This window comes from Malurus melanocephalus, unplaced genomic scaffold (assembly GCF_030028575.1).
Source record: "Malurus melanocephalus ecotype Western Australia unplaced genomic scaffold, MMel_1.1 scaffold_345, whole genome shotgun sequence".
Lineage (NCBI taxonomy): Eukaryota > Metazoa > Chordata > Aves > Passeriformes > Maluridae > Malurus > Malurus melanocephalus.
The window spans coordinates 9649-33366 of record NW_026623577.1 but is presented as its reverse complement, the minus strand read 5'-3'; the positions used below and the strand labels follow the sequence as shown (position 1 = coordinate 33366).

Below are 23718 nucleotides of genomic sequence, written 5' to 3'. Positions count from 1 at the left end.
CCATCCTAGATTAAAAACACAGAGCCCAAATTGCAATGCTGCTGCTTAAAAAAAAAAAAAAGTGAGATAAACAAAGATAAGATAAAAATTTAAAAAAAGGTACTGCTATACTGACTGGAGTCTTACARTGCCAGAAGAGTTCTTGCACAGGCAGTAAAACCAGCTGGTCTTACTAGCTCAAAGACCTTTTTACCTTAAAAAATACTGCTTTGTAGCACAAWTTTCTCATTTCATATCCATTTAATCTCAGCGTTCTTTTTGCCCTGTAAAATCAACTACACATTTGCCACACYAGGCTTTCTGATGAGGTCCCCAGTAACACCTACTGCAACTGGCTGAACAAAGAGACACACAAGCTCATTTTGACTTAAAGAGTCTAGGTTCCTAAATCATAGGTCTCCCATTTTAACTCAGCAGCCAGCACTGTTGCTTTGTTTCTGCCTGTTTAGCTGCTAAGTGCTGTAATGGGAAAAGGCAGACATTAACAASTGGCAATCGATACTTGTGCAATTCGGTGCTCAGAGTTTCGCTGCAAGCATCAGTGRAGAGGAGACTGCAGTGAGCATCCATTACCTGAGGAATAGCGGTTCCTTCTGGTGGGAAGGCCTGGGCTCCACAGGTTGATATAGCTGTTCAGAGACCACGTTRTGCAGTGCTCGTCTCCAAAGTCCAGAAATGTCGGGGTGTTGTTACAGATGTACAGCCAGGAAAACTGCTCCTGGAAGTTTTTACAGGACATCCTGCACAGAAGGAGGAAAATCTCATCATTCAGTTCAAGACAGAAGAGCATTGCCAACAAGTCAAGAGAGCTGATCCTGCCCTTCTGCTCAGCCCTGCTGAGGCACATTTGGAGTGCTGTGCCCAGTTCTGGGATTCTCAGGACAAGAGAGACACGGAGCTGCTGGAGCAGATCCAGYGGAGGGCACCAAGGATGGTTCAGGGACTGAAGCATCTCTGTTACGAGGAAAGGCTGAGGGAGATGGGCCTCTTCAGCCTCAAGGAGACACAACTGAGAGGGTACTCCATCAGTGTCTGTATCTGAAGGGAAGGTGCCAAGGGGGTGGACCAGGCTCTGCTCAGTGGTGCCAATCAAATTTCACCTGAATATGAGGAAGAACTTTTCCTGTGCAGTGAGCAGACACTGKAAYAGGTTGCCCAGASAGGCTGTGGAGTCTCCSTCACTGGARATGTTCCAAACCCATCTGGACACCATCCTGTGCCTTGTGCTCTGGGATGACCCTGCTTAGCAGGGAGCTTGGACCAGATGACCCCAMTGTGGTCCYTTCCAGCCTCACCCACTCTGTGATTCTGTGAAGACACCAGTGAGGTATCCACACTCACCCCCATGTCTTTAAAAGTGGATTGCTGAGAGCACTGCTGGTGCCTGCAGCTGTGCTGGCTGATCCCTTGCAGAAGAGGTCAGCTCTCAATGCATTTTGGGCTGCCCTGTGTGCCCCTAAAGCCCCAAGTAAACCACAGGAGCATCTTGGTGGAGCCCTGCCACCTCCAGCATACCTCTGCCACCATCCCTTGCCTTTGTCCCTCTGCAGTGCTCTGTCTCACACTCACACTCCACCCAAGCCTCACGTGTGTATTTCAGACCAGCTGCTGTCACCCTGCTTTCCTCACAGCCTCACAGGGCAAGGGTGCACTTTCTGAATAATCACAGTTTTCTAAGGTTAAGCTGTRTCTGAGGGTAATCAGAGGCAGTGAAAAGCCACAAGCACCTGCAGAGCAGTGAGTGGCCAAGCTCTGTGACCTGCTTGCCCAGCTCTCTTCTTCAAGCATCTGTCAGTCCAAGGTTCAAGGTTCAAGCCAGGCACTTAATGAGGAAAGGCAGTCTGGCAAAATGACCAGGTTTTAARGGGCTGGATCTTTACCTCTCTCACTTTTCATTTTTTTTATCAGCCTGTTACTTAATCTTCACCAACTCTATTTTATCAGATCTTGTTTCCTCTGAAACCACAGGGCTGGGAGAATCTCCCATTTGCTGTTTGTACATGACTAACACTATCAAGGTGATAGCCTTGAGCTATCACCAAGAGCAGAGAACTGCCAAAATTACTCTTTTTTCATAAAGCAGGTGAACAGAAAACCCGTTAGACAAAAGATCAATAGGGAAATACCAGAATTCTCCATCGTCCTTATTTCTGAGGAGGGCTTCTCTGTATTGAGGCTCAACATGGTCCCACTGAGGAGAGCTGCAAAAAGGAACAGATCAACAAGATGTGAGGCACAGTTTTCCATCTTTGGCCCATCCCTCTAACCAGCCTGACAAATCATGAGGGATCAGGAGGGGTAAACAAACTGAAAACTGTAAACAGCACTGTRCTTGATACTTGTGCTCTGTGCCTTTGCTGTGCCTGAGCTGCCCACCCTGGGGTGAGGAGTTTTTCCCCCAAGCCCTGTTCCYTTGCTGGAGAGGTCAGTGAGGCACCAAGGCAGAGCCCTCTGARGCACTGATGTTACACTGACACGTAGAGAGCACATTACCCAGCCAAATGTGTTGTTTCCAAGCAGCATGTTTATAATTAAGTGATAATCGTACTTTCTGCGGAGTTTAAGATAAATAAACAGCAGGTGAATCAATAATTTATTGATCYATGCAGCTTACCTGTGAACGTGCTACTGACATTTCAATTACAGTTGGGATTGCAGCTCACCCTTCCAAAAAGATGGGAGGATGCTGTCTGAGCAGAGAGCTGTTATCCCAGCCTTGGACTGGACTGCACAACCCTCCAACCTTCCCAAATACAACACTCCAGCCTGACCTTTCTCAGCAGGGCACCTGTGTGTGGTCCTAGCAACAGGGAGGGCTGGGATGCCATTAAATAACCTAAGAGTGACACGAGGACATCTCTCTAATCATGAGAACACTGAGGCAATTCCAAAAGGAAAACTAACACCTATTTATTTACAAAGCAYTGTTCAGTCTCTATCATTCTTTTCCTTAGGAAAGAGATGTCAGATTATCCACACAGGCAGCAAAGTCCTCGCATCCCCAAAGCTGCATGGAGGATCCAAAAGATTCGTTCATGCCATTCCCTGGCACTTTGCTTTTGCAATAATCAAGGACCTTTTTTGTCCCTCTGTGTTCAGTACTGCCCTACTCCATGGACCAGTCTAACCATCCTCTTCCCAGACTCAGACTCATGGGAGGAGAAGAAAGAGGAGGAAGGTGGATGTGTGATTGCTGCAGGAGAATTCAGCAGAWGCAGCCAGGCAGCACCTAGGGACATGGTCAGAGCTTACTCCAGGTAATAAGAACTCTTTCATCCATGACTTATGTAGAATTATGCACTGGGTAAAATGCACACAGATGGACAAGAAGGGATACCTGAGCCTAAYGAGGCTGCATTAGTTTTCCCTGGATTGGATTTCTATGGGCAGTTGCTATTGGAAATAATGCTTATAATAATGTTATKAAATAATGCTTATAATTAACTGATTTGGAAATATCTGTTTTGTTAAAATGGGTCTGAGGCAGAGGGTCTTATAAAATATTGATTCTCTAGGACATTAAAGCTTTAAGAACCTACTCATCACTCCAAGGCCCCTTCCACTCCCCATGGCCCCACGGATTCCAGATCCTGATTATGTGTTTCCAGCCRTTCTTGTACGGGATCTGTAAAGAGGAAAGAAAAATAAACTCAGTCACAGCTTTTCACAATTGTGATATTCAGTAAAGAGAAGTGTAATAAAATGGATCTTCCTCCACCCCAGAGAGCAGGTTTAACCTCTGATCTCATTTGACTGCAGCGAAAAATCAGCGCCTTCTGCTACACTGCGAAGGAATGGTGTGTGAGAGAGAACTGCGCCCATTTTGCTTTCCTGAGGATGGTGAATATCTGACACAGAGAGAAGCAGCAGYATTCCTGTCACACTGCATGAATTCAACAGCCTTGGGAAATTCCAGTGCCTAATTCTGCACATCTGATGCTGTGAGTCAGCAAAGGCAGAGACTTTGAGGAACGAGGTCAGCAGACTGCCTGGAGTGAACGCCAGCAGTCAGCACAGGGAGATGATGGCAAACAGAATCTGTGGGTCTGTCTCTACAGCACTGTGGTTTGCAACAGCTGTGATTTCTGGGGCTCTCCTCCTTTTGCTGCCACTGATTGAAGTCAGAGGCAATTAACTTTTGCCAGCGAAGCCAAAATTATGGAAGTGGAAAGGAGGGGCAAACCTTTGTTTTCTGTCTCTCCTTAATGCACACAGAGGATGGTGGACACAACATCACAGCAGTCTCTTCCCAGGCAAAGGCCTGGCCTCTGATCATTCCSCACAGGAGCCCCTAGGATGCCTTGGCACTCCTTTAAGTGGGAACAAAGTCTGTTTCTGTCCTCTCTGCATACACCACGAGCAGCAGGAGAATGGAGCAACCTACTTCTCCAACAGAACTGGGGACCCTTCTGCCCCTGCCCTGCAAAGGGACAGCTGGGGCCTTCTCTGGAGCTTGGCAGCCCCCACCTTTCCATTCTGTAGCCCCTTGGCTACAGGAAAGTGTCCTCCAAGAAACAGCACTCTGTGATGATGGCACCACGCATGCCACAGCATGAGAGGACACAAAGCCAAGCTCATATGGGAAACCAACAAAGAGAGAGGGATAAGGGAGAAAATAGCTTAGGGGAAGCAACATTCCCTTTCCAAAATACTTTGGGTTCCAAGATTCAAATGTGTTGTCGCTATCTTGCTTGACAGCATAGCTATTGTTTGGTTTCCTTCTTCACTGTTAACTCTCCCTGTGTGYACTGCAGCTTACTGGGCTAAGCCACGTTCTGACTTCTGGCTGTAAAAAATCCTTAATTTCTTTTGATCCATGTGATAAATTGGTTCTCAGATCATCAATATTAATATCCAGCCAGGAGCAGTTCTGCATGAGYACAACAGCTTTAAAAGATGGAGAAACGCTGTTCTTGAACAGCGATTTACTTTTCACACAGTGATTTTTGGCAGCTTGTGATTGAGCTGAACAAATGTAGATTTGCATCATATGACAAATCCTACAATTTCAGCCAGTGCTTCTACCTCCATTCAAAACAGATAAGCACATTTTTTAAGAGTCAGCATGGAACAAAAATCTCCAGAAATGTTGCTTTTTGCTGCTGAAGTGTCCCAAAACAAAAGTAAATTTAAGTTRCCTTTTCCATTAGAAAACATTATGGATTCAGAGATCCTCCCTCTTCTTGCAGAGCCAGAATCCTTGCACCTCTTGAAATTTGAACTGTGTGCTTTTAACAATCCCTCCTAAGTGTGAGGCTCATTCAGATCACCCTGACTGGAGGCAATCACTCTATAATGGATCATCCCTGCAAAACCTCAGGCAGGAACAAGTCCCTGCTCTTACCTTCACAGCTCCTGTGACGGTGTAGGCATGGCCCTGTACAATCCCATTCCTCAGCTCTATGTTCCTCCTTGCCTGCAGAAGGGACAAAGCACAGCTTTTAGCTCCCTGTCACACTGTAAGGACACACAGCCACAGCACTGAACAAAGCCTTGGGTTTGACCACAGCAGCACCTCAGACAGGAGACCCTCCAGAGGAATGTGACTGTTCCCACTACAGCTATAAGCAAGCCAGGAAATTTAACAAAGCTACAGATCCACWCTTCTTTGCAAGTTCTTCAATAGTCCCGAGCTGCTGCAGCTGCAGAATGACCTGGACTGGGTCACTTGCAGTCAGACTGGGAGCGTGCAGAACTTGCACAAAGCCTTTTGCAACTTCCCAGCTCCTAGCACCAYGAGCCTGCAAGTCACAGTGTGATCRTAACATCCTTCCACAGAAGAGAGGTGTGTTTTGGCCTTGCTAAGCTGATCACAAAGGCCAAAATCATGCCTGCTGCACAAGGACACGGCTCCACTGCAGTGGAATCAGCCAGGAGAAAAGCCCCAGCCCCCTCTCTGACAGAAATCCATCTACACCTGCCCAAACTGCCTTCACATTGCTCACCAAACAACCTTATCTACTTTGTGCTGCCAAGATCCCTTGGGGCATCCATAAACTGTAACTATTTTACAGAGTGATTACAGACTTCCTTTTCCCCTCCAACGGGCAGCCTTTGTGCAAACACAATAAACCCAGGCAGGAGTGTGACTGGGGCTCACCTCGCCCGGGGTGCTGCACCCCATGAGACACCGAGATTTGTCAGCTGCCTTCAGGATCTCCTCCAGGTCAGGAGGTGGATCCTTCAATGAAAACTGCACTTGGACTCCACCTGTCAGGTCTACTAAGGCRTCTGAAAGGTAGCCTCCATTCAAGTTCTGGTAGGAGCCCTGCAACCTAGGGAAAAATTTAAAAAATATTTTAAAAAGAAAAGAGAGAGAGAGAAGTTAATTAGTCCTTACACTGTGTTTTCATAAGCAATGCACAGTGCTGGCTTCCAAAATGAACATGTGCATCGAGGTGGTGAGCACAGGGGAGCCTGGGGTTGCAGACATCATGGCCAGGTAATGAAAGGAAACGTGACTGAAATACTTGGCCAGGCACAACACACGCCTTGTGGAAGGAATGAGACAAAGCTTCTCCTATGTATTCATCCCCATCTGAGGCAGCTGGCCAGAGCCATTTGCAGACGGGGAAAAATAATAAGGTGCATCTCATGCCAACACAGGCATTTTAGGGAGATGAGCTGCATCTCATCTTGAAGCAGCCAGTTTCCTTTTTCTGAACAGGAAGGGAGCCAAGGGAGACTAGTTCAAATGGATGTTTCAGATCAAATGGAGCTGAACTTTTCATTTCTACATCCTATTCAGACATGACTGTTCACRAAAATGGCCAGTATTCCTTTTGCAAATGAGAAAAAGTGAAAGAGAGGTGAAGGTATTTACCCACGGTTCCAGGGCAAGGCAGAAACGAGTTCTCAGCACTGTTCCCAGTTCACTCTGCTGGAGCGCAGTAATAGGATAATAATTTAATATTGCCAACACAGTCCTTGTTGTTTTTATCGTGTGGTTTTTATTGAGACAGCAAATAAGCTGGAACATGCCGTACTTAGAGCAGGTAGAGCATGCTGTTAAACCCCACCATACACAATGTATTTAATGAATGTAATCAAATGAAGTCTGCAGCTAATTGTATTTTGAAGAGTTGTCCTTGTCCTACACTGATGAAAAGAATTTGTCTTGGGCACTGGGGAATAACTTCTCAAATGGGAATCTCATAAACAGCATTGCTTGCAACTTTAATTTAATAGAGGTTTGGTATGCATTGTAATTAAAATCTTATGCAGCAAATTGATACTGAATCCTGAGTCAACTTTTCTGAGGTATCTCAGGGTAAAATGCATCCTGCTCCTGAGTTGCCCTCATGCTGCTTTAACATTTGCTTATTCCTGACCAAATCTGCCAAAATTATGATCTCTTTTCCTCATCTCCTCTTCACTGCACTGCAAATGTTTCACCAACTTCAGGTACCGACTTGCAGCCCTTCATATTGCCCCGAACACAGGATGTTTTCTTCAGTATATTTAGTAATGGGAAATAGACAAAAGCTAAGAGACCATACTCTGATCCCTTTACTACCCAGAGGAATTTTTACAATTATCATCTCTTTATTAGGCATTGTTTACCCTGCATACTTTGGGGAACTCAGCCAGGAGTCTGAGCTCTCTGTGAAGAGAGAGCTGATCAGAGTCCTAGGAGCGCATGTGTTGTGCCTGGGCATGTTCTCCAGTCATGCTTGCTCTCATTGCCTGCTCCAAATACCCACATCATCTCTGATCAGTGACTGCAAACAGAGGTAATCCGTGCTCAGACTGCAGCTTTCAACAGAGGACAGCATGGAAAGAAARACAGAGGACAAGAAGTTTGCCTAAAATCAGGAGGGGATTCCAGGCCCTTTTGCGTCACCAACCATTGATTGTCCTGTTCATTTTGCTTCTCAAGCAAGAGGGTGAAACCACCCAGGGAAAGCATTCAGCACTGGGTGRAAGAATAGACTGGGGATATTTACTTGGCATATGCTTTTTCCAGCAAGGATGGCCAGAATTCATTTGAAGTTCGGGGGTGGACAGACAGGTATCTTCCATTGAGGAAGGGCAGTCGGTCGTCTATCACTACATCCACCCATTCTCCACATTGCCAGAACTAGAAAGAAATAAAATAAAGTTTAATAAAAAAATTTAAAAGAGAGAGAGAGAGAGAGAGAGAGAGAGAGAGAAAATAAAATAATGATCCTCTTTTAAGAGCTGATGTCCATGCCCAGAAAAAGCCTCCTGAACTAGCAGAGGAATTAATCTAAAGTGTGGCTATGTGCAAGTTCTCTCCTGAACTGCTCCAGRCKARTGGTCCACATTGCTAAACAAGCTAYCCATTGGCTGGATTTCCCAGTGGYAGGGAGTACAGCTTGTCCTGCAGTCAGTGGGAGGAAAGGGCAATATGCAAATATTCTTGGGTGACAGCAAGAATCCAGGACGATAAAGAACRATCACAAGTGTTTCCATGAGCCTCACTGCTCAGCCACACTTGGGTTTTCCTCCACAGCACAGCTCTTGGCCAGAGAGCCTCTGTCAAGATCCTGCCTTCAGATTTTCTTTCCTCAGTGCTTCAACTAAGACTCTGACATGCTGCCGTGGATGGAGACAGTGTAGTGACTAAAGACGGTTTTGAGGTGTTATCCGTCTCCTTGATGGATGAGAAGGACACAGGCAGTCTCTCCAGCATGTGGACAGAGCAGGTGTTTCTCCAGCTGATGAAACTTTTCAAGGGAAAAGACAGGAATAGAGATCTGTGGGGATGAACTAAAGGAGCCATTTCCAGAGTCATTAGCAGATTAATGTAGCTTAGCATGATTCGAAATCATAAGAGGCCAAGCTCTTATTTGCAGTAATGCTAAGGACTCCAGTGGAAGTATGCCAGCAATAGATTTAGTCTAGCATGATTTCATTCCAGCAGCTTCGGTCAATGAAAAACCCCAAAATGAGCTGTTCTGCTACAACGGCACAAGACCAGATCTGCCCAGAGCAAAGCAGCTTACAGACTGCTCAGCTGAAAGCAGCTTTGATCCTGCTTAGGTTCTGCCTCACCCAGGCCTCTCCCTTCCCACACTGGTGGTGGCAGGGTTGGGATCTCTACCTTGAGCTCCAGCAGGGATGGAGGCTTCTGCTTGACTTTGGCACAAGGGGCTTTGAGGAAAATCCTTCCAGGGGCTGTCCTCTGCCCAAAGGAGAAACAGGCAAAAGGACTGTCCAAAAGGAGCTGTCCTTTCAGTCACCTGAGGAGCCCTTCTGTCACCAGCCAGCACCCAGGAGCAGGTCTGTGTGGAGAGAAGGTGTGACATCCAGCCACACCTCCCCACGGCACCTCATGTGCAAACCCAGCAGGTAAATAAGGAGAACATACAGGACTCACTGCGGGGATTAATGCAGTCCAACCCCACTGAGTGACAGATTTCCAAAAGTCAAGTTCCTTGGCCATGTTTGGAAGGGAGCTCAAGCTTGGAGGCCATCTGAATGCAGCATTGTGTTTTCCTTCAGCTGGAAAAAGACAGCTGCTTTGTCCTGACTGTCACAGGCTTTCAGATGGTGGTCTCATCTGAGCTCACAAGRATGGGAAAAGCCACTGTGGAGATGAGAAACCTCATGCAGAGTCCTAGAGTGCTCTGGAAGTGAAAGAGTGGTATAGGAGAAGACATTCTCCTGCTTTCAGAGAGGGTCCACGCCTTCACTTTTTGTCTTGAGTGTGGCTTAATGAAATTTCTTTATATCCCGTTATGAGATTTAAGTACTGCAGCTGTGAATGGGGTAGTAAATAAGACCAAGAATTACTACTTAAGCAGGATGCAAAGAGGGAAGTTTTACACTTCCACGTTTAGGATAAGCCTTTTAAATCAGGACTTTACTTTTCTGGGCTTAAGAGGAGGAAAAAGAAATGGACAGTTYCATGATGACAACAACACATATAGAGTTCTGGTGGTCAAAGAGGGAATGCTGTGTGATTGTTTGGCCTCCTTTATTCCTTCCTGGACAGGGATCTTAGAAAAATCTGGTTCTGGAATTGAGTAAGGAGAAAATCCCATAACTATCGATAACAACTTATCGATTTATCTTTASTATGGTGTTACAAAGCATTTTTTCAATGTTTCCTGAAACTGAGGTCTTTAAAGATTTCATCCTTCCTGAGAGCAGGGTCATTACACTCAGGGCAGATCCCTCCAGTTGTGAGCTGATGCACTGTGCAATAACCCCCTGCAGTCCTTGGAGAATATTTCTGGTTTTCTCCCAGGTTGAGCTGCTGCTCTTCACTGTCACAAGGAGTGACACACTCTGCCTCACAGGCACCACAGCTCCTGTGGCAGAGAAAGTGATTCCTGTACAAACATGGGAATAACTCAATTCCTGGGAAAATCACATCACTGTAGTTATTCCCTAGATAAAAATATCACCCACCTTAACTACAACTGATAAAAGTGCTTATCACCCTTGACTCTTGCTGCTGAACGGCTCGTGCTGCACAGGAACACTGGGAGGCAACATGCTCCAGTTCCAAAAAGGTGGGAAAAAGAGTTATAAGCTAAAATTTTTATATTAGCATACGCTATGCCTTGTTTGTGTTTCTTCACTGAACTGAGGACTGGCGGCATAGCCTGTGGATGGCAGTAAAATATCTTTGATGGAATAATTGAAAGGCATTGCAGAGAAGCATTTCCATTCAGAGGAGCTTTCTCCGGGGTTTATTGCTCAAGGAAAGCCAGAAACAGTTGCATTGATTTGCAGATGAGATGACAGGGAAAACATTTTCAAATATTGTAAGGTATTTATACTGCTTAAGATTTAAGGATTGCGCCTAACAAATCTTTTCAAAGCTCCCATGAAAGACAATCTAGCTTGCATCCTTTTAATGTGTTTTAAGCAGAGCAGTGTCCCTCCAGCTGGTTTATCTCACACAGTGTAGCYCTGTGTGCTGGAAATGGGCCAAGACAGAAACATCTGGTATTCTCAGGAGCAAAGGAACAGAGCAAAATTTAGACTGTCCACAAGATAATCCTCCTGGTGCTGCTCCACCAGAGCTCCAGGAGGTCAAAGAAGTCTCACTGCCAGAGCTCTTTGCTTGGTGCTGAACCGCATGAAACAAAAGAGATTTGTGAAATCAGGGGGATGAGGAATGGCTGAGTTTATACTGATTCTCTCCACATCCAGTTTAGCTTCTGGAGCTTAGTGCTACTGCAAGCTCCTCTAATCCCACAAGATATTTGTTTGACTCGGATACAAGCAAAGCAGGGTTTGCCAGTTGCTACCCAAGTCACTCTCCTGGGAGACTCACAGAATTTCAGGAGTTGGTAGAAAAGTGAGATTTACTAAAAAGCCTTGTTCCTCYCTCTGAAACAAATCTCCTTTCAAAATATCAAAAGCCTGTTCCTCTGATCTGTCTCYAAGGATTTGTAATTTCCAGCCATTTTGATGAGCTAAAAGGGCAAGGTGAAGTGGGGAAACAGAAAATGAGCCCAAATAGATAGTGCGGGTGAGATGACAGCCATGACAAACTGCCCAAATCAAAGCAGCCACCAGGATGCCATAAAACATACATATATGCTAAAACATATACGTACACTAATCTACCTGAGCAGCTGCTTAAAAAAGTTATGACTTTGGAGTSMTAACTTTCAGAAAAGGGCATCAAGTTCCCTGARGTGCAATTACACCACCTGAATCACAAGGAAKCATAAAAAAAATTCAGGATTTTCTRCAAAATTCTGATCRGGAAGTYAGCATTGAAGAACCAAAGCATTCAAGGATGTTGAGATGTTGAGAAGTGGGGCTGCAGCTTGGACTGCCATGCAATCCAACCAGCCAAGCTCAAGTGGCRCCAATACCACAGGGAATACACACCCGGAAATGAAAAATCCCAGCATAATCATCCTGGAATCCTTGGTCCCTTGGTAAAACATTTTCCAGAAATTGTTTTCGCAGTGTCAGGGAGCCCAGGGCAGCCAGCATCCAGCAGTCACCTGAGGGGAGGGAAGAATTCAGTGCACTCAGTCAATTGCTCCACTGCTGCGGGTCACAGCTGACTCTTCAGAGAGTGGGCTGCAACATCTAAGACATCCAAGAACCACTTTGCCAAAAGCAGCCAWTACTCTTCTGTCCCCTTTTCCTCCTCCAGAATGCTGAAGCACCACCCAGTAGTCGCCAACAATGTCCCCTGAGGACCCTGCTGTCACCCAGCCATCATTTTTGACTTCCAGGCTGCTCCCATCTTTTGCAGTCATGTTGGACATGTGACAGTCCAGAACACTCCTTAGGAAACCTTCAGACTTCTCGGTGAAGTGGGAAATGGGGAGACATTTCTTTACACATGGGAGTAGAGCTGCTCCCAAAGACAAACAGGGTCCAGGAGCCCAAGGTGGAGCTGACACAGCACATAGATACATACTCTGATACTGGGTAACTACTGGAGGAGTTGAGCAAAAATATCCATAGGAAAGAAAACACCGACAGTCAAATGAAGACATTGGGATGTCTTCAGATAATTCAGTCCTGCACATGTTGGAGCAGTGTCTACTCTCCTACTCACACTCAGCTGTGTTTGACTCTTGTGCTTGAAGCATCTGTTTGACTTCAGSTGATCCCCATTTCTCTGCTTGGCCTTATACAGACAGAAGGCAGATACCAACATAAACTACAAAGATCTGAGCTTTGGTATCTAGGAATCCTGTTAAACATCTGCAAGAGGTTGTGTGTGGACTTGAGCCAGTCTAGACTGACCTGCACTAATTGTTTGCTGCAGCTCCTTGATCCACATCTTCCCATGAGAACATGGCAAAGCAGTCATGGGTCATTGCTTTGAGCACATCTCTTCCCAAACAAGAATATAACCTCACCTATTTCTCCTTGCAGGATATCAAATCTGCTCACTCCATCCATGATCAAACGAGGATTTCTCTGAAGTTCCTGGAGGTAGGAAAAGGCAAAGAACAGTGTGAGTGCCCAGCCTTTGCCACCAGTGTGGTCCTGCCCTTTGAAGATCTTGCTACCTTTTCCACATCTGAAAACAGCTTTTCTTGAGCCCTGATGTTTTGCTGCCAGCCACCAACAAAATCAGAGGAGATACTCAGGCATCTCTTCTTTAATCTGCTCAGATATTCCTAGGGTTGGATCCCAATGGGTGGGCGCTCTCTGAGTTTTAATTTGGTTTCTCTGATTCCACCGACACCTATCAGAGACAGCTCTGAGCCTGCCTGTGAAATGATGCAGTTTCTGGGGCACAGCAGGGCAGAGACACACAGGTCTCCACACAAAGTGGAGTCTGGGAGCATTTTATGCTCTGAGCCTTTTGTGTTTCTGTTCAAGTCTAATACAGGTCAGCCTGGGCAGCTTTTCTTCACCCTGGCGAGGAAGATATTGAAAGAGAGCTTAATCTCTGTTTGCAAAATCCCATAGGCCCGGCTGACATTTTTGATTCAGGGAGAATTTTCCTTGAGAGTCTTGCTTGGGCAGTGAAGGGGGAAGCACTTCAGAGCYGGGCTTTGCACACAGAAATGTGAACCATTCTCCCAGCTGTGTCTGCTGTCAGGCTGGGAWATCTGAGTGCTGAGGAAGGAACAGCCTCAGCATCCCCGTGAGTAACCCCTGGCACYCTCCAAGGGGGTTTTGAAAGAGCAATCAGCCTGCAATAGACAAGTCACCACAACTATAAGAAAACAAAGAGATGAAAAGAAGAAAAAAAATCCTGGTAAAAGAAGAATATTCCAGCAGCCCTTCCTTGAACAGGCCCTGGCATTCCTTCTCCCCAGCTGATCTGAATGCTGCACAAAAATGAGACCAGCTCACAACGTGACTCATGACTCGCACGCTGGCGTGAGCTCAGCATTAGCAAATGCTGTCAGCTTTCTGGAATGGCTTCACAGTGATCAAACCCCTCTGAAAAAGTTTCCCTGTCAGGRAAAGATGCAATGCAATGTCACTGCTCCAGGCTGGTGGGCAGATCATGCTCCCACGGACTGCTGAGGTGGGGGAGAGCAGCCTCGGCAGGCAAATTCCTTGAGAGATGCCTTCATACAGCCATCCACACCTACCCCAGGACTGTGGGGATTGGCAACAGGAAATCTATCCATGGCATGGGAGCATGGTGTGATCACCTGATTCCCTGGTAGYACAGGGAAGCAGCAGCACTGAGCCCTTCTCCTTTCCTCCCTACATCCCTCCCAGATTTATCTTCCTCCCACCTCTATTTCCCAGAGCAGTTTGTGCCCCTCACCTGGGTGAACTCAAAACTTCCCACCAACAGGACAGATTAAACTGCATGGCAAGGCTCTTCCCTGCGCCTTTGTTTGTATCTAACCTAGCAACAGTCATCCCAGAAAACCTACAGCACACAGGAATGGGTACTTTTGTTTCCCCATAATTCCTGAGGCTGTTGAAGGGTTATTTACCAGAGGCAGGGTGGTTGGGCTGCAGTGCACAGCAGCCACAGGGGTAACCATCACCCAGAGCCCAAAACCATCATCCATTCATGAGCCTGGGACAAATGGGAAGGCAGCTGGGCCTTTATGGGATCCCCGAGGAAAGAGCTGATGCTCTGCTCCGARCCAGGATGATAAAGCTCAAAAGTGCTCTGTGGATCCTGCTGTGGAGACTGGCTGGAAAGTCAGCCCTTTTGATGCCTCACCAAATGTTCTATTGCCCACCAAGGGGCTCAGCTCTCCAGAGAGCCAACRGGGATGAGCTGAGCCATTGAGCAGGTTCCCTGCTGAGAGAAACCAGTRATTTGGTCTAAATCCAGAACAGGGACAATCTGCAGTCAGCCCCAGGCAGCCTGCCTTGGCTGTGCCCACAGACAKCTCTGGCTGTCAGGGGGAACACCCCAAAACTGTATTCCCCACCACCCTGTCAGAGACTGAAATAATTCATGCCTCAATTTAATMATTAAATCATAACACGCCCACAGCACACCAAGCTCTGCCTCCAGGGGTGTGCACTCCCCACTGACTCCAGGGCAAGAACTGAGACACAGCACAGAGCGTGCTGCTTCCATAGCCAGGGAAAGGCTCAGCAGCTGAACCCACAGAGGGCTTCTGAAAGAGAGGGCAAATYGTCATGGGTGCAGTGCTCTGGAAAGCTGGACCTTTTCAGCCGGCAGGAAAGGGAGTCTCCAATTAGCTCCTCTTCCTTCAAAGGCAAGAACACAGCACTCATAAACCACATTGTCTGTCATTGCAGAGCACAGCTAAACACACATTTACCACTACACAAAACATGCAAGCCTCATTGTTTCCTACTGCTGAATTGCATGGCAAAGAGAGAAACCACAGCTTTAACTGTTGGTCTGTCCAGAAGCAGTGCCCTGTTTCATGGTGAAATGATGAGCCTTTGGGGCATTTTCCACAAGACTTTTCAGTTTTAGCAGGAGGGGGAAAGAAGAGGGAGCTCAGGGAGGCACGTGGCCTCTTTTCAGAGCATCTACGAGMCCAGCAGTGAAGGCAACCATAAGGGCTGCAAGTCAAGCACTCTGCCTGAACTCATCCCCCCAGGACAAAGCTCTCATCACTCGCTTTCCCGGGTCCACTGAAGAMTTCATTATGTATTCAAAAGAAAAGAGAAGTTCAAGCCAGTTCATCCTCTAGAGCATGGTCTTACCACAGAAGTACTGTTCATCTAAAAGGGCAAGATGGAGAATTAATCTGAGAGGTGGAAGGAAAGTGTCCTGTACACGCATTTATCTCTAATTTTCTTTTTATAACTGCTTGAAATTTTTAAGGAAGAACAAGTCCCCAGAAGGAGCTRGAGGTGAGTAGCATAGATGTAGAGCACATGCAGACATGCAAAGGACAGAGTCAAGCAGTTCTGTGAAAATTTGAAAGTCTGAGGTGGGATTTCCCAAGCAGTCCACGCTGCTGTGGATGTGTCCTGGCCACTTTCTCACACATTTCCCCACTGGCCCAGCATGATCCCGAGGGCAAGCACAAGGGCACTGAGGGTTAAGAGGCAGGAGCTGACTCTTTGTAGAGCCACCTCCTGCTCTGTTCACCTTAACCCTAAAGCAAAATCCCAGATCTGCTTCTGTTCTGCCACTTCTTTCCCCGCAGCCACACTCGTGTAGCTCCCTGCTGCTACAGCCCCACTATCCTGTCCCATCCACTGCTCCTGGCCCATCCTGCTATCAGGAATCATGGCTCTCCCTGTCCAACACACCCCAATTATGACAAATAAAAAGGCTGCTATTGACTGAAAGCCAAACTGCTGGACAAATGTTAATTCAGCTGCACCGCTGTGCCTGTAATAGCGTTGCTCTGGATTAGGAAGCAAACACGGTGCTAGAGTTCCCTGGGCTGGAGGCAGATCCCAGCAGTGTGCTGAGGAGGGGTCAGTCACACCACTGCCATACATCCCAGAACCTCAGGAAACTTCCTTGGAAATGAGACAGCTGGAATAACGAGGGAGGGCAGAACAACAGCTGTGGGGGGTCTGGAGCACAGGTCTTACAGGAAGAGGATGAGGGAGCTGGGGATTTTTAGCCTGAAGGAAAGGAGGCTCAGAGGGGTGACTCTCTACACMTGCCTGAAAGAAGGGGGTAGCCAGGGGTAGCCAGGTAGGGGTCAGWCTCTGCTCCCARGTAAAAAGTGATRGAACRAGGGAAAATGGACTCAAGTTGTGCCAGGACAGGTTTATGTTGGAAATTAGGAAAAATGTACTCACGGAAAGGATTGCCAAGCACTGGACCAGGCTGCCCACGGAGGTGGTGGAGTCACCTCCCTGGAGATATTTGAAGGACATGTAGATGTGGCACTTGGGGACATGGTGGCTTGCCRGTGCTGCGTGAATGCTTGGAYTTGATGATTTTAAAGGTCTTTTCCAACCCACACAATATAAGCTGTGCTGGGCCACACCAAAGACCTGACTTGCAATGATTTGTCTCCGACAGACTGGAGTGGGAGAGGATAACTGAGCAAGCCAAAATTAATAGGAAAAATCAGACTACTCTCAAGGGGTTTGCTTGCACTGGCAGAACTCAATTCCCAGCTTTACAGCAGAATAGCTCAATTCCTAATTGCCTGATTTCAATACAGATGCATTGGCTGCTTATAAAAGCCAYGCTCTGCTCCCAGTTCTGTTTTGCAATGGAAGAACGAGTTCATCAGACTCCACACAGGTGGGGAGCCCACAAATRTGAGAGCTAAGTCCTGTTGGAGGATGAACTGATGTCAACAACCAGAGAAAAACAGAAACCAGCTCGGATCTGATCTGAAACCTGTTTGCTTTGTRTGGYRWRGAGCTAAAAWAACAGTAATGCAAACAAAGGAGGCRAACACAAAGGAGGTGAACAAGGGASGTTGTGCTGYGTACCCAGAGCCTTTGAGAGGCAGATTCCTTGGAGCTCTTGGAACCTCCCTCTTGGACCATGCAGGACAAGCTGACAGTGACACGGTGTCACCAGCCACCCAGCCTGACAGACAGGGAAGCACAGGAGCCTGCAGAGCATCACAGCAGCACYGCTTTCCAGGATGCACCAATTCCCCCTCACAGACAGCCCTTCCCAAAGATCAAYGGAGTCGGGAAACACCGAGCAAATAAACCTTTTCCATCTTCCCGAAAGACAGATGGAATAGAGGGTGATGCACTGTGGCTTCCTGGGCCCACAGAGACGAGCTCAGAGCGGAGGCCAGGCGCAGTCAGCTGAGCAGGCAGAGGCTGAGACAATGGGGAGGCTGCTGCCATCCAATTACCCTGATTGCACACGCACACTCGGCAAGGGCAKGGAGAATTGATTCTGATTTTCATTATGGAGGAACACTGAACAGGATCCAAGAGCCTCCWGGCCCCTGGGAAACACTGAAGCTGTGAACTCCACCACAAACAGCTGCTGAGCAGCTTTGGCTCTTGCCAGGAAATGGCCCCAAAGTGACAGACCTGCAGGACACCACCATCCCTCACTGCCATGCATTTCCTGTAACTTTCCTCATTAAAGCTGCTCTTGTGACAATCTGCATTTCTTTTTCCTTTTTTTTTTTTTTTTTTTTTTTTAAGGTTTTTCTTCATTCTTCTCCTCCTCTATTAGAGATAAGTTTTTCACCGTTGTCTAAATTTTTGCCTGAATGAAATCTGGTTTTTAGTCCCCTCCAGCTACAGACAGGCCAAGGCTGATGCTGTAGGAAATCCAGCTCAGCTTATCCATCTAGAAAGATGCTAACTTCAAAATTATTTTTTTWMAKGGTCTGTTTTTGTTAAGTCASTTGCTGGGTTTRAAATTCCTTTTATGCTGATGCTAATTCTCAGAAATTTCTGGGAATAGATAACAGGCCAAGGAACAAATAACCACCAAAAGCTGCAAGGAATCACAATAGGTACTCGGCTCCTAAGAAATGGTTACATTTTCTTTGGGAAGGGACAAAGGAAGGGAACTAAAAACACGAGCAAGTMATTTTGCAAAATGCCTGATTCAAATGGTGGATCACTTTTCCCAGTAAATAAGCATTGGTTCAGTGTGTATCATTTTCTCCAATGCTTTTTAGGTGCTAAGTGCAGTGGGACAGGGCTCTGCTGTGAGAACAGGGTGTATCCMTTCCCTATCCAGGTTCACACTGCCTCTTTCTGCACCTTCCATCCAAGGAATTCTTTCAGACACTGCCTTTCTTGTCACCAGACACCTGAGACAAATACCCGAGGACTCCATGCCCTGATGCCAGGAACAGACAAAGCCCACGTTGGCTCTTTTGGASTGTCCTTTCACCACACACCTCCCTGCAAGCCACAGCACAGGCACTCAGGGATTCCTCTGATGCTGATCCCCAAACTTCCACTGACCACCTTGCAGCTTTTCCACCTTTTCCAGGTGCCCACACACATAACTGTGATAATCAGAGGACAGATCTTATTATGCCAGCTCTTGTTTGACATCCCCTGATTCCATGAGGGAGCTGCAGCATCCCCAAGAGACCAAGGCTGAGCAGTAATCTGTAACCTTGAAGACCCTTCAGAAAAAGTCTTCAGCAACTTCACCCTGTGCCCATTTTAGCCTTTTTTAAAAGCATAAACACTGAAGATCACAGACTATACATTTACAACAGGCACCATGCTGAGCACAGTGGTGGGCTATCCCTAGTGCAGAGGTGGCAATCTCTCTCCCCCCACACATATCATATCTGAAAATATAACCAATGCTAGAAAAAGCAAAGAATTCCACATTTAGCATCACCACAATTCACATCATCTGGACTGTCCTCCTTCAATTTCTTTTTTTTGCATCTGCACAGTATTATGCTCTATGATCAGAACAGAAAGAAATCTTTAGCCTGAACATTAATTGAATAAAAATGCATATTCTGCAACAGTTAATAATTTCATGGTTTTCTCAGTTCCAATCAATAGCTTGTGTGAAGGAAAAGCAGCAAACGATGAAAAAGAATTGTTCTGAACRTTTTAAAAGGAGCATCTCAGTTTTTTAAATCTGACATAATTCTTCACGGAGAATTTCCCTTTGACTGATCTTTAGAAAAGCCTAGCTATAGAAAATACTTTATTCAGACTAAAATAGAACTTCTCTTCCATTTCTCAACACGGTTGGTGAGACAAAAGAATAGTTAATTGTGAGCTCCTGCTGTGTTTGGTACCTTCAGCCTCACCYCCAGTAATGCTGGAAGTACCACAAGCAAAACCTCTGACACAAATTGTGTGTTTGAATGGGCATGGACAGAGGGCCTGGGGATGCAAACACAGCCTGGAGCAGTCCCCACCTGATGGGAAACCACAACTACTGCACAGCTGGGAAAAGTGACATTTCAAACGTTGTCTTGGTGCTCCTGATCCACCCTGCCCCCTTTTTCAGGCACATCCCCATTAACTAAGATCAGTTTACAAGGCAAAAAGTTGTTTCTGACTGTGACTGCTGACTATCACTGTCTGAAATGGAGCTGTTTTCTCTCTGCTTTATACATTACCCCCAGATATGAGGACTCCAAACTCTGAGCATAATTGGCAATTCTCCTGACAATGTACAAGGTAAAACAGAAGCAGCATGCTGCTCAACTGCTCAGTTGGATCTGGAACAAAGACAGCAGTTATAATTGCTATCTACCACTTAAATAACCAGATACTGCATGACAGTAAATAGAGGCTAAGAGATTATTAAGACCAAAATGCCAGTCACAGGTACATTTCCAGACGAATTTATTTTAATGTCAGAGGGAGCTAATGGTGGTTGGTTGAGAAAAATACAGACATGGGTTAAATTAGCTGTGTTTTGTCAGTCTCTGGGAGATGTGTTCAGCTAAAAAACAGTCTCCCTTGGAGAAATCATAGGTATCTCCTGGCTGAGTAGTTCAGGTAACCTGAACATCTGGRATCACATATCCTTGGAGCCAGCCCTGCAATGGCCTAAGAACAAAGAGTGTACGAACATTTCTGCATGGGTGGAAGGTGCCCAACCAAAAAACTTCAGGTTTGGGACACCAATACTCCTCATAACTCCCTCTTCCTCCTGGGGGACCAGCTCCAAGAGGCAATTAGATGCAGCACTGACCTTTCAGGATTTATGAAATGCAAACACAGCTTTATTTACTTCCTGACCCTTGGCTCCAAACATCTGCAGCTTTATAAATGAAAAGCAACCACTGTGATTTAGCAACTGCTTCTGCCCCTGCTTTGTTCTGTCAGGAAAGTGAGACCACACATTGTCACCATGGCACAGTGTGGCTGTTGTGGGGATGTTTGAGGATTTCTGGTTGGTCTCCTCTGGTAGTTGATGCCATTGCCCTGTGTCTTGCATCATGTTTGGCAGGCTGAAGCCTGCATGGTTGGGAAACACCAACAGGTGAAAATTTTGGTAAAACTGAGGGGGAAAAAAATGGGGCCTTTTTCAGCACTGGAACCCTGATTTCTGCTCCAGATGACCCAGTTGAGTTGGCAGCCTCAACTCTTGYCCCTTGTCATAGAAGAGCAGCTGGTGATGCTGCTTTAGCCTCTATAAAAGAATAAAAGACTTTTCAATGCTCATGTCACAAACCCTGGGCCACGAGCATATGGCTTCATTCTTTGAAGGAGAGCTCTAGCAAAGCCAAGGATTTTTATCCTTCTCCTTCCTGAAAAACCCCCTCTCAACAATTGTTGGCTGAAGAAAAAGTCTTCATAAGGGAAGTGCTGGGATGGAGAGAACATATGCAAATTTTTGAAACCAATCCTGCAAAAACTTTTATTCATAAACTTAGTATTCATGGATTCAGCAAAATAGAAGGGAATTCTCCAATACCTGCCTCACCTGACAAACTTCAAGCACTAGCAGCAGCAGATTCTGCTTTTGGCAAGGTACRTCAGTCCCTTTGCACATGAAATAACAATCAGGATATTAGAGTAGAATAGATGTTCATCCCACAGAGCAGTGCCTCAAAATCAGTGGTATTTGGGTTTCTAAGTCACTTTGTATGCTTTTGAAGTCCTACACTGCAAAATAGCCCTGCTGCAAAAGCACCAGGGTGTTAGTACTTAACAGAACTGTATCATAACATTTTATTCCAGTTTATTCATCTTTAAAATGCCCCTGGAGAGTCTTTCCAATATCCGTGTTTGTCTTTTGTCAGTCTAATGCTTAGTTATYGTATTTTTTCTCTTTTGGACTGGAAATTGTGGCAACTAACTTCTTTGCATTTTTTAGTTACTTTGCTGCTACAACCGACTTTCAAAAGAGATTATTCCCACCTGATCTGGACCCATAAGTGCTGGTGTAAAAAACCAGYCCCAGACCCAGATTTGAGGGAAGGCTGCATGAGAAGAAGCTCAGACATTCAGCCTGTGGTAGGCGCAGCTTCTGCAGAAGAGACCGATCTCTTCACGGCAGCTCCACAGAGGACACCCAAATACCTGCACCCTGCACCTCCACACCCACATGCCATGTGCTTCCTGCCTTTCCATGTGGCCATCCACATTTAGCAGTTCTGCAGGCTGTCTCAGCTGCTCTGCTTCCCTTCTGGGATCCGTGCATTCCAACATCCCTGCTGCCGTGCCAGGGCCACCACGCTGCCAAGCTCCAGCACACCCTCACTGCCCTACTGCCTCTGCCATCCAAATAAACCTTCTCCACATGTCTGGTGCTGTCTTTACAGTCTCACACTCACTGTCTCTACACCCTGAGGCATTGCCTCCAGGGAGATGAACTGGTTTGTCCCAGCCCAGGGAAGCCAAAGGCACTAGCAGTGTGCCCAGCAAAACCCAGAAAAAARGCAGCACTTGGCTATTCCWGGAGCTGCACYGCTACAAATGGTACAGCAGYTCCATACAGAGCAGTTGGACCATGGGAAGATTTCCTAAATTAGGTCCTGGGATAAAAGAGCTGAGCATGTGATTCCACCCCTCGTTCTGAACTTCCATATGCCAGACTGCCTATTAAACTGCAACTGGGAATCAGCACACAAATGCACTTCATCTACTGCCTCGTCCCAATTATTCTAAAATAGGTATCGCTGAGTCAGTCACTCAGATTACAGGAATCAGAGATCTTCAATAGAATTTAACAAGTTTTCAGGTTTGCACAAAGTCCTCTAGAAGCAGATCAAAGTGGAAACAGTAGTTCTAGTCAGGTTCACAGATGGAAATCAGCTTCCTACAAAAGCGTAGTGAAATCATTAATGCTGCTGAGGTTATCTTCCCTCCACACATCCCACAGCGAGGATCCCACTGTGCTTCCAGTGCTCTCCCTGAGGTCCACTTTCCTGCTTAACACACACCTCCCACCCCAAGGCGAGGGCCTTGAGCCACCTTTGGCCGTCAGTGCTCCAACTCAGAGCAGTACTAGGGAACACCCCAACAGCTGGAACTCACAGTTGGCCTCTTCCATTGGATCTGCCAGAGCTTCTCCTCTGGGAGCAGGCTGGGACCGATGGAGCTGATGTGAGCGGGGAAGGTGGTGTCCTCAAAGAGCAGCCCTTGGCTCAGGCACAAGGCTCGCAGGTCATGGAAGTCCTGGCTGTTAAATTTCTTCAGGTTCTGGAGGTTTCCTGTTGCTCCCGTGGTTTGCCAGCCTGGCTCCGGCACCGGAGTGGAACCGGGGGCGAGCATCGTGCCCCTTTCCTGTGAGGGGGAGACAGGGACTGCTGTTAGTTCCCTGATGAAAACGGGGTGTCAGGAGTGTGTGGGATAACACCTCCCCCCCCTCTTGCAAAACTGACAGCAGCCACAGTGACAAAATCCTTATTAGCTGGAAATGCATGGGGAAAGAGCGGTCGTCAAATCCCAACTGGTTTATCTTAAACCAGTGCTGTCACTGCTACAAATTCAATTTGGAGTCTTCCCTGAGGACAGAGAGCAGAGCTGTTAGTGAGCTGCTGTGTGAGCACTGAGGTACAGCTGCAGTGTGAGCGAGCACAGGGGGTGGCACAGGAGCTGCAGGCGCAGGGCAGTGCCAGGGGGAGCAGGGAGGATGCCCAGAGGTGCCCAGGACTCTYCTGGTCAGGTGTCACAACCGTCACAATCCTGCTCAGGGCACAGGACTGCAAATTGCTTTCCAAACTGGGCACTCACTGCGTGGCATCTAAAGGTGTTCCAGTCTAAAGCGTGGTCAAACCCCTCTCTGTCATGGAAAAGGGCACTTCACTTAGGAAAAATGAACATTTTATCCGTRCAGGGAAACCCTGGACTGAACAGATCTGCTGATACGCCGACTGGCGCAGCTAGGGATGGATGCAGGAGCCAAAATCTCCTGTTGAGGGCTTGGTCCCTTTATAGACATCAAAAAAGCACAGCAGGATTCCTRCCATCAAAAATCTACTTTGTACCAAAGGGAGGTTGTGCATCTTCCACTGA

The 23718-nt window shown here is 46.8% G+C and overlaps 1 protein-coding gene across 1 annotated transcript in view; it reads right to left on the bottom strand.

The window, feature by feature from the left end:
• CAPN13 (calpain 13) overlaps positions 1-22974 on the bottom strand; it is a 40932-nt gene extending 17958 nt beyond the window's left edge. Inside the window, exons 1-9 of the mRNA XM_057378194.1 lie at positions 22738-22974; positions 12813-12882; positions 11821-11939; positions 7947-8080; positions 6101-6275; positions 5345-5416; positions 3540-3625; positions 2127-2201; positions 574-740 (exon numbers count right to left, since the gene is read on the bottom strand). Of these exons, the coding sequence (XP_057234177.1) occupies positions 574-740; positions 2127-2201; positions 3540-3625; positions 5345-5416; positions 6101-6275; positions 7947-8080; positions 11821-11939; positions 12813-12882; positions 22738-22974 (1135 nt within the window). The remainder of the gene's footprint in view (positions 1-573; positions 741-2126; positions 2202-3539; positions 3626-5344; positions 5417-6100; positions 6276-7946; positions 8081-11820; positions 11940-12812; positions 12883-22737) is intronic.
• Between the last annotated feature and the right edge of the window lie 744 nt (positions 22975-23718).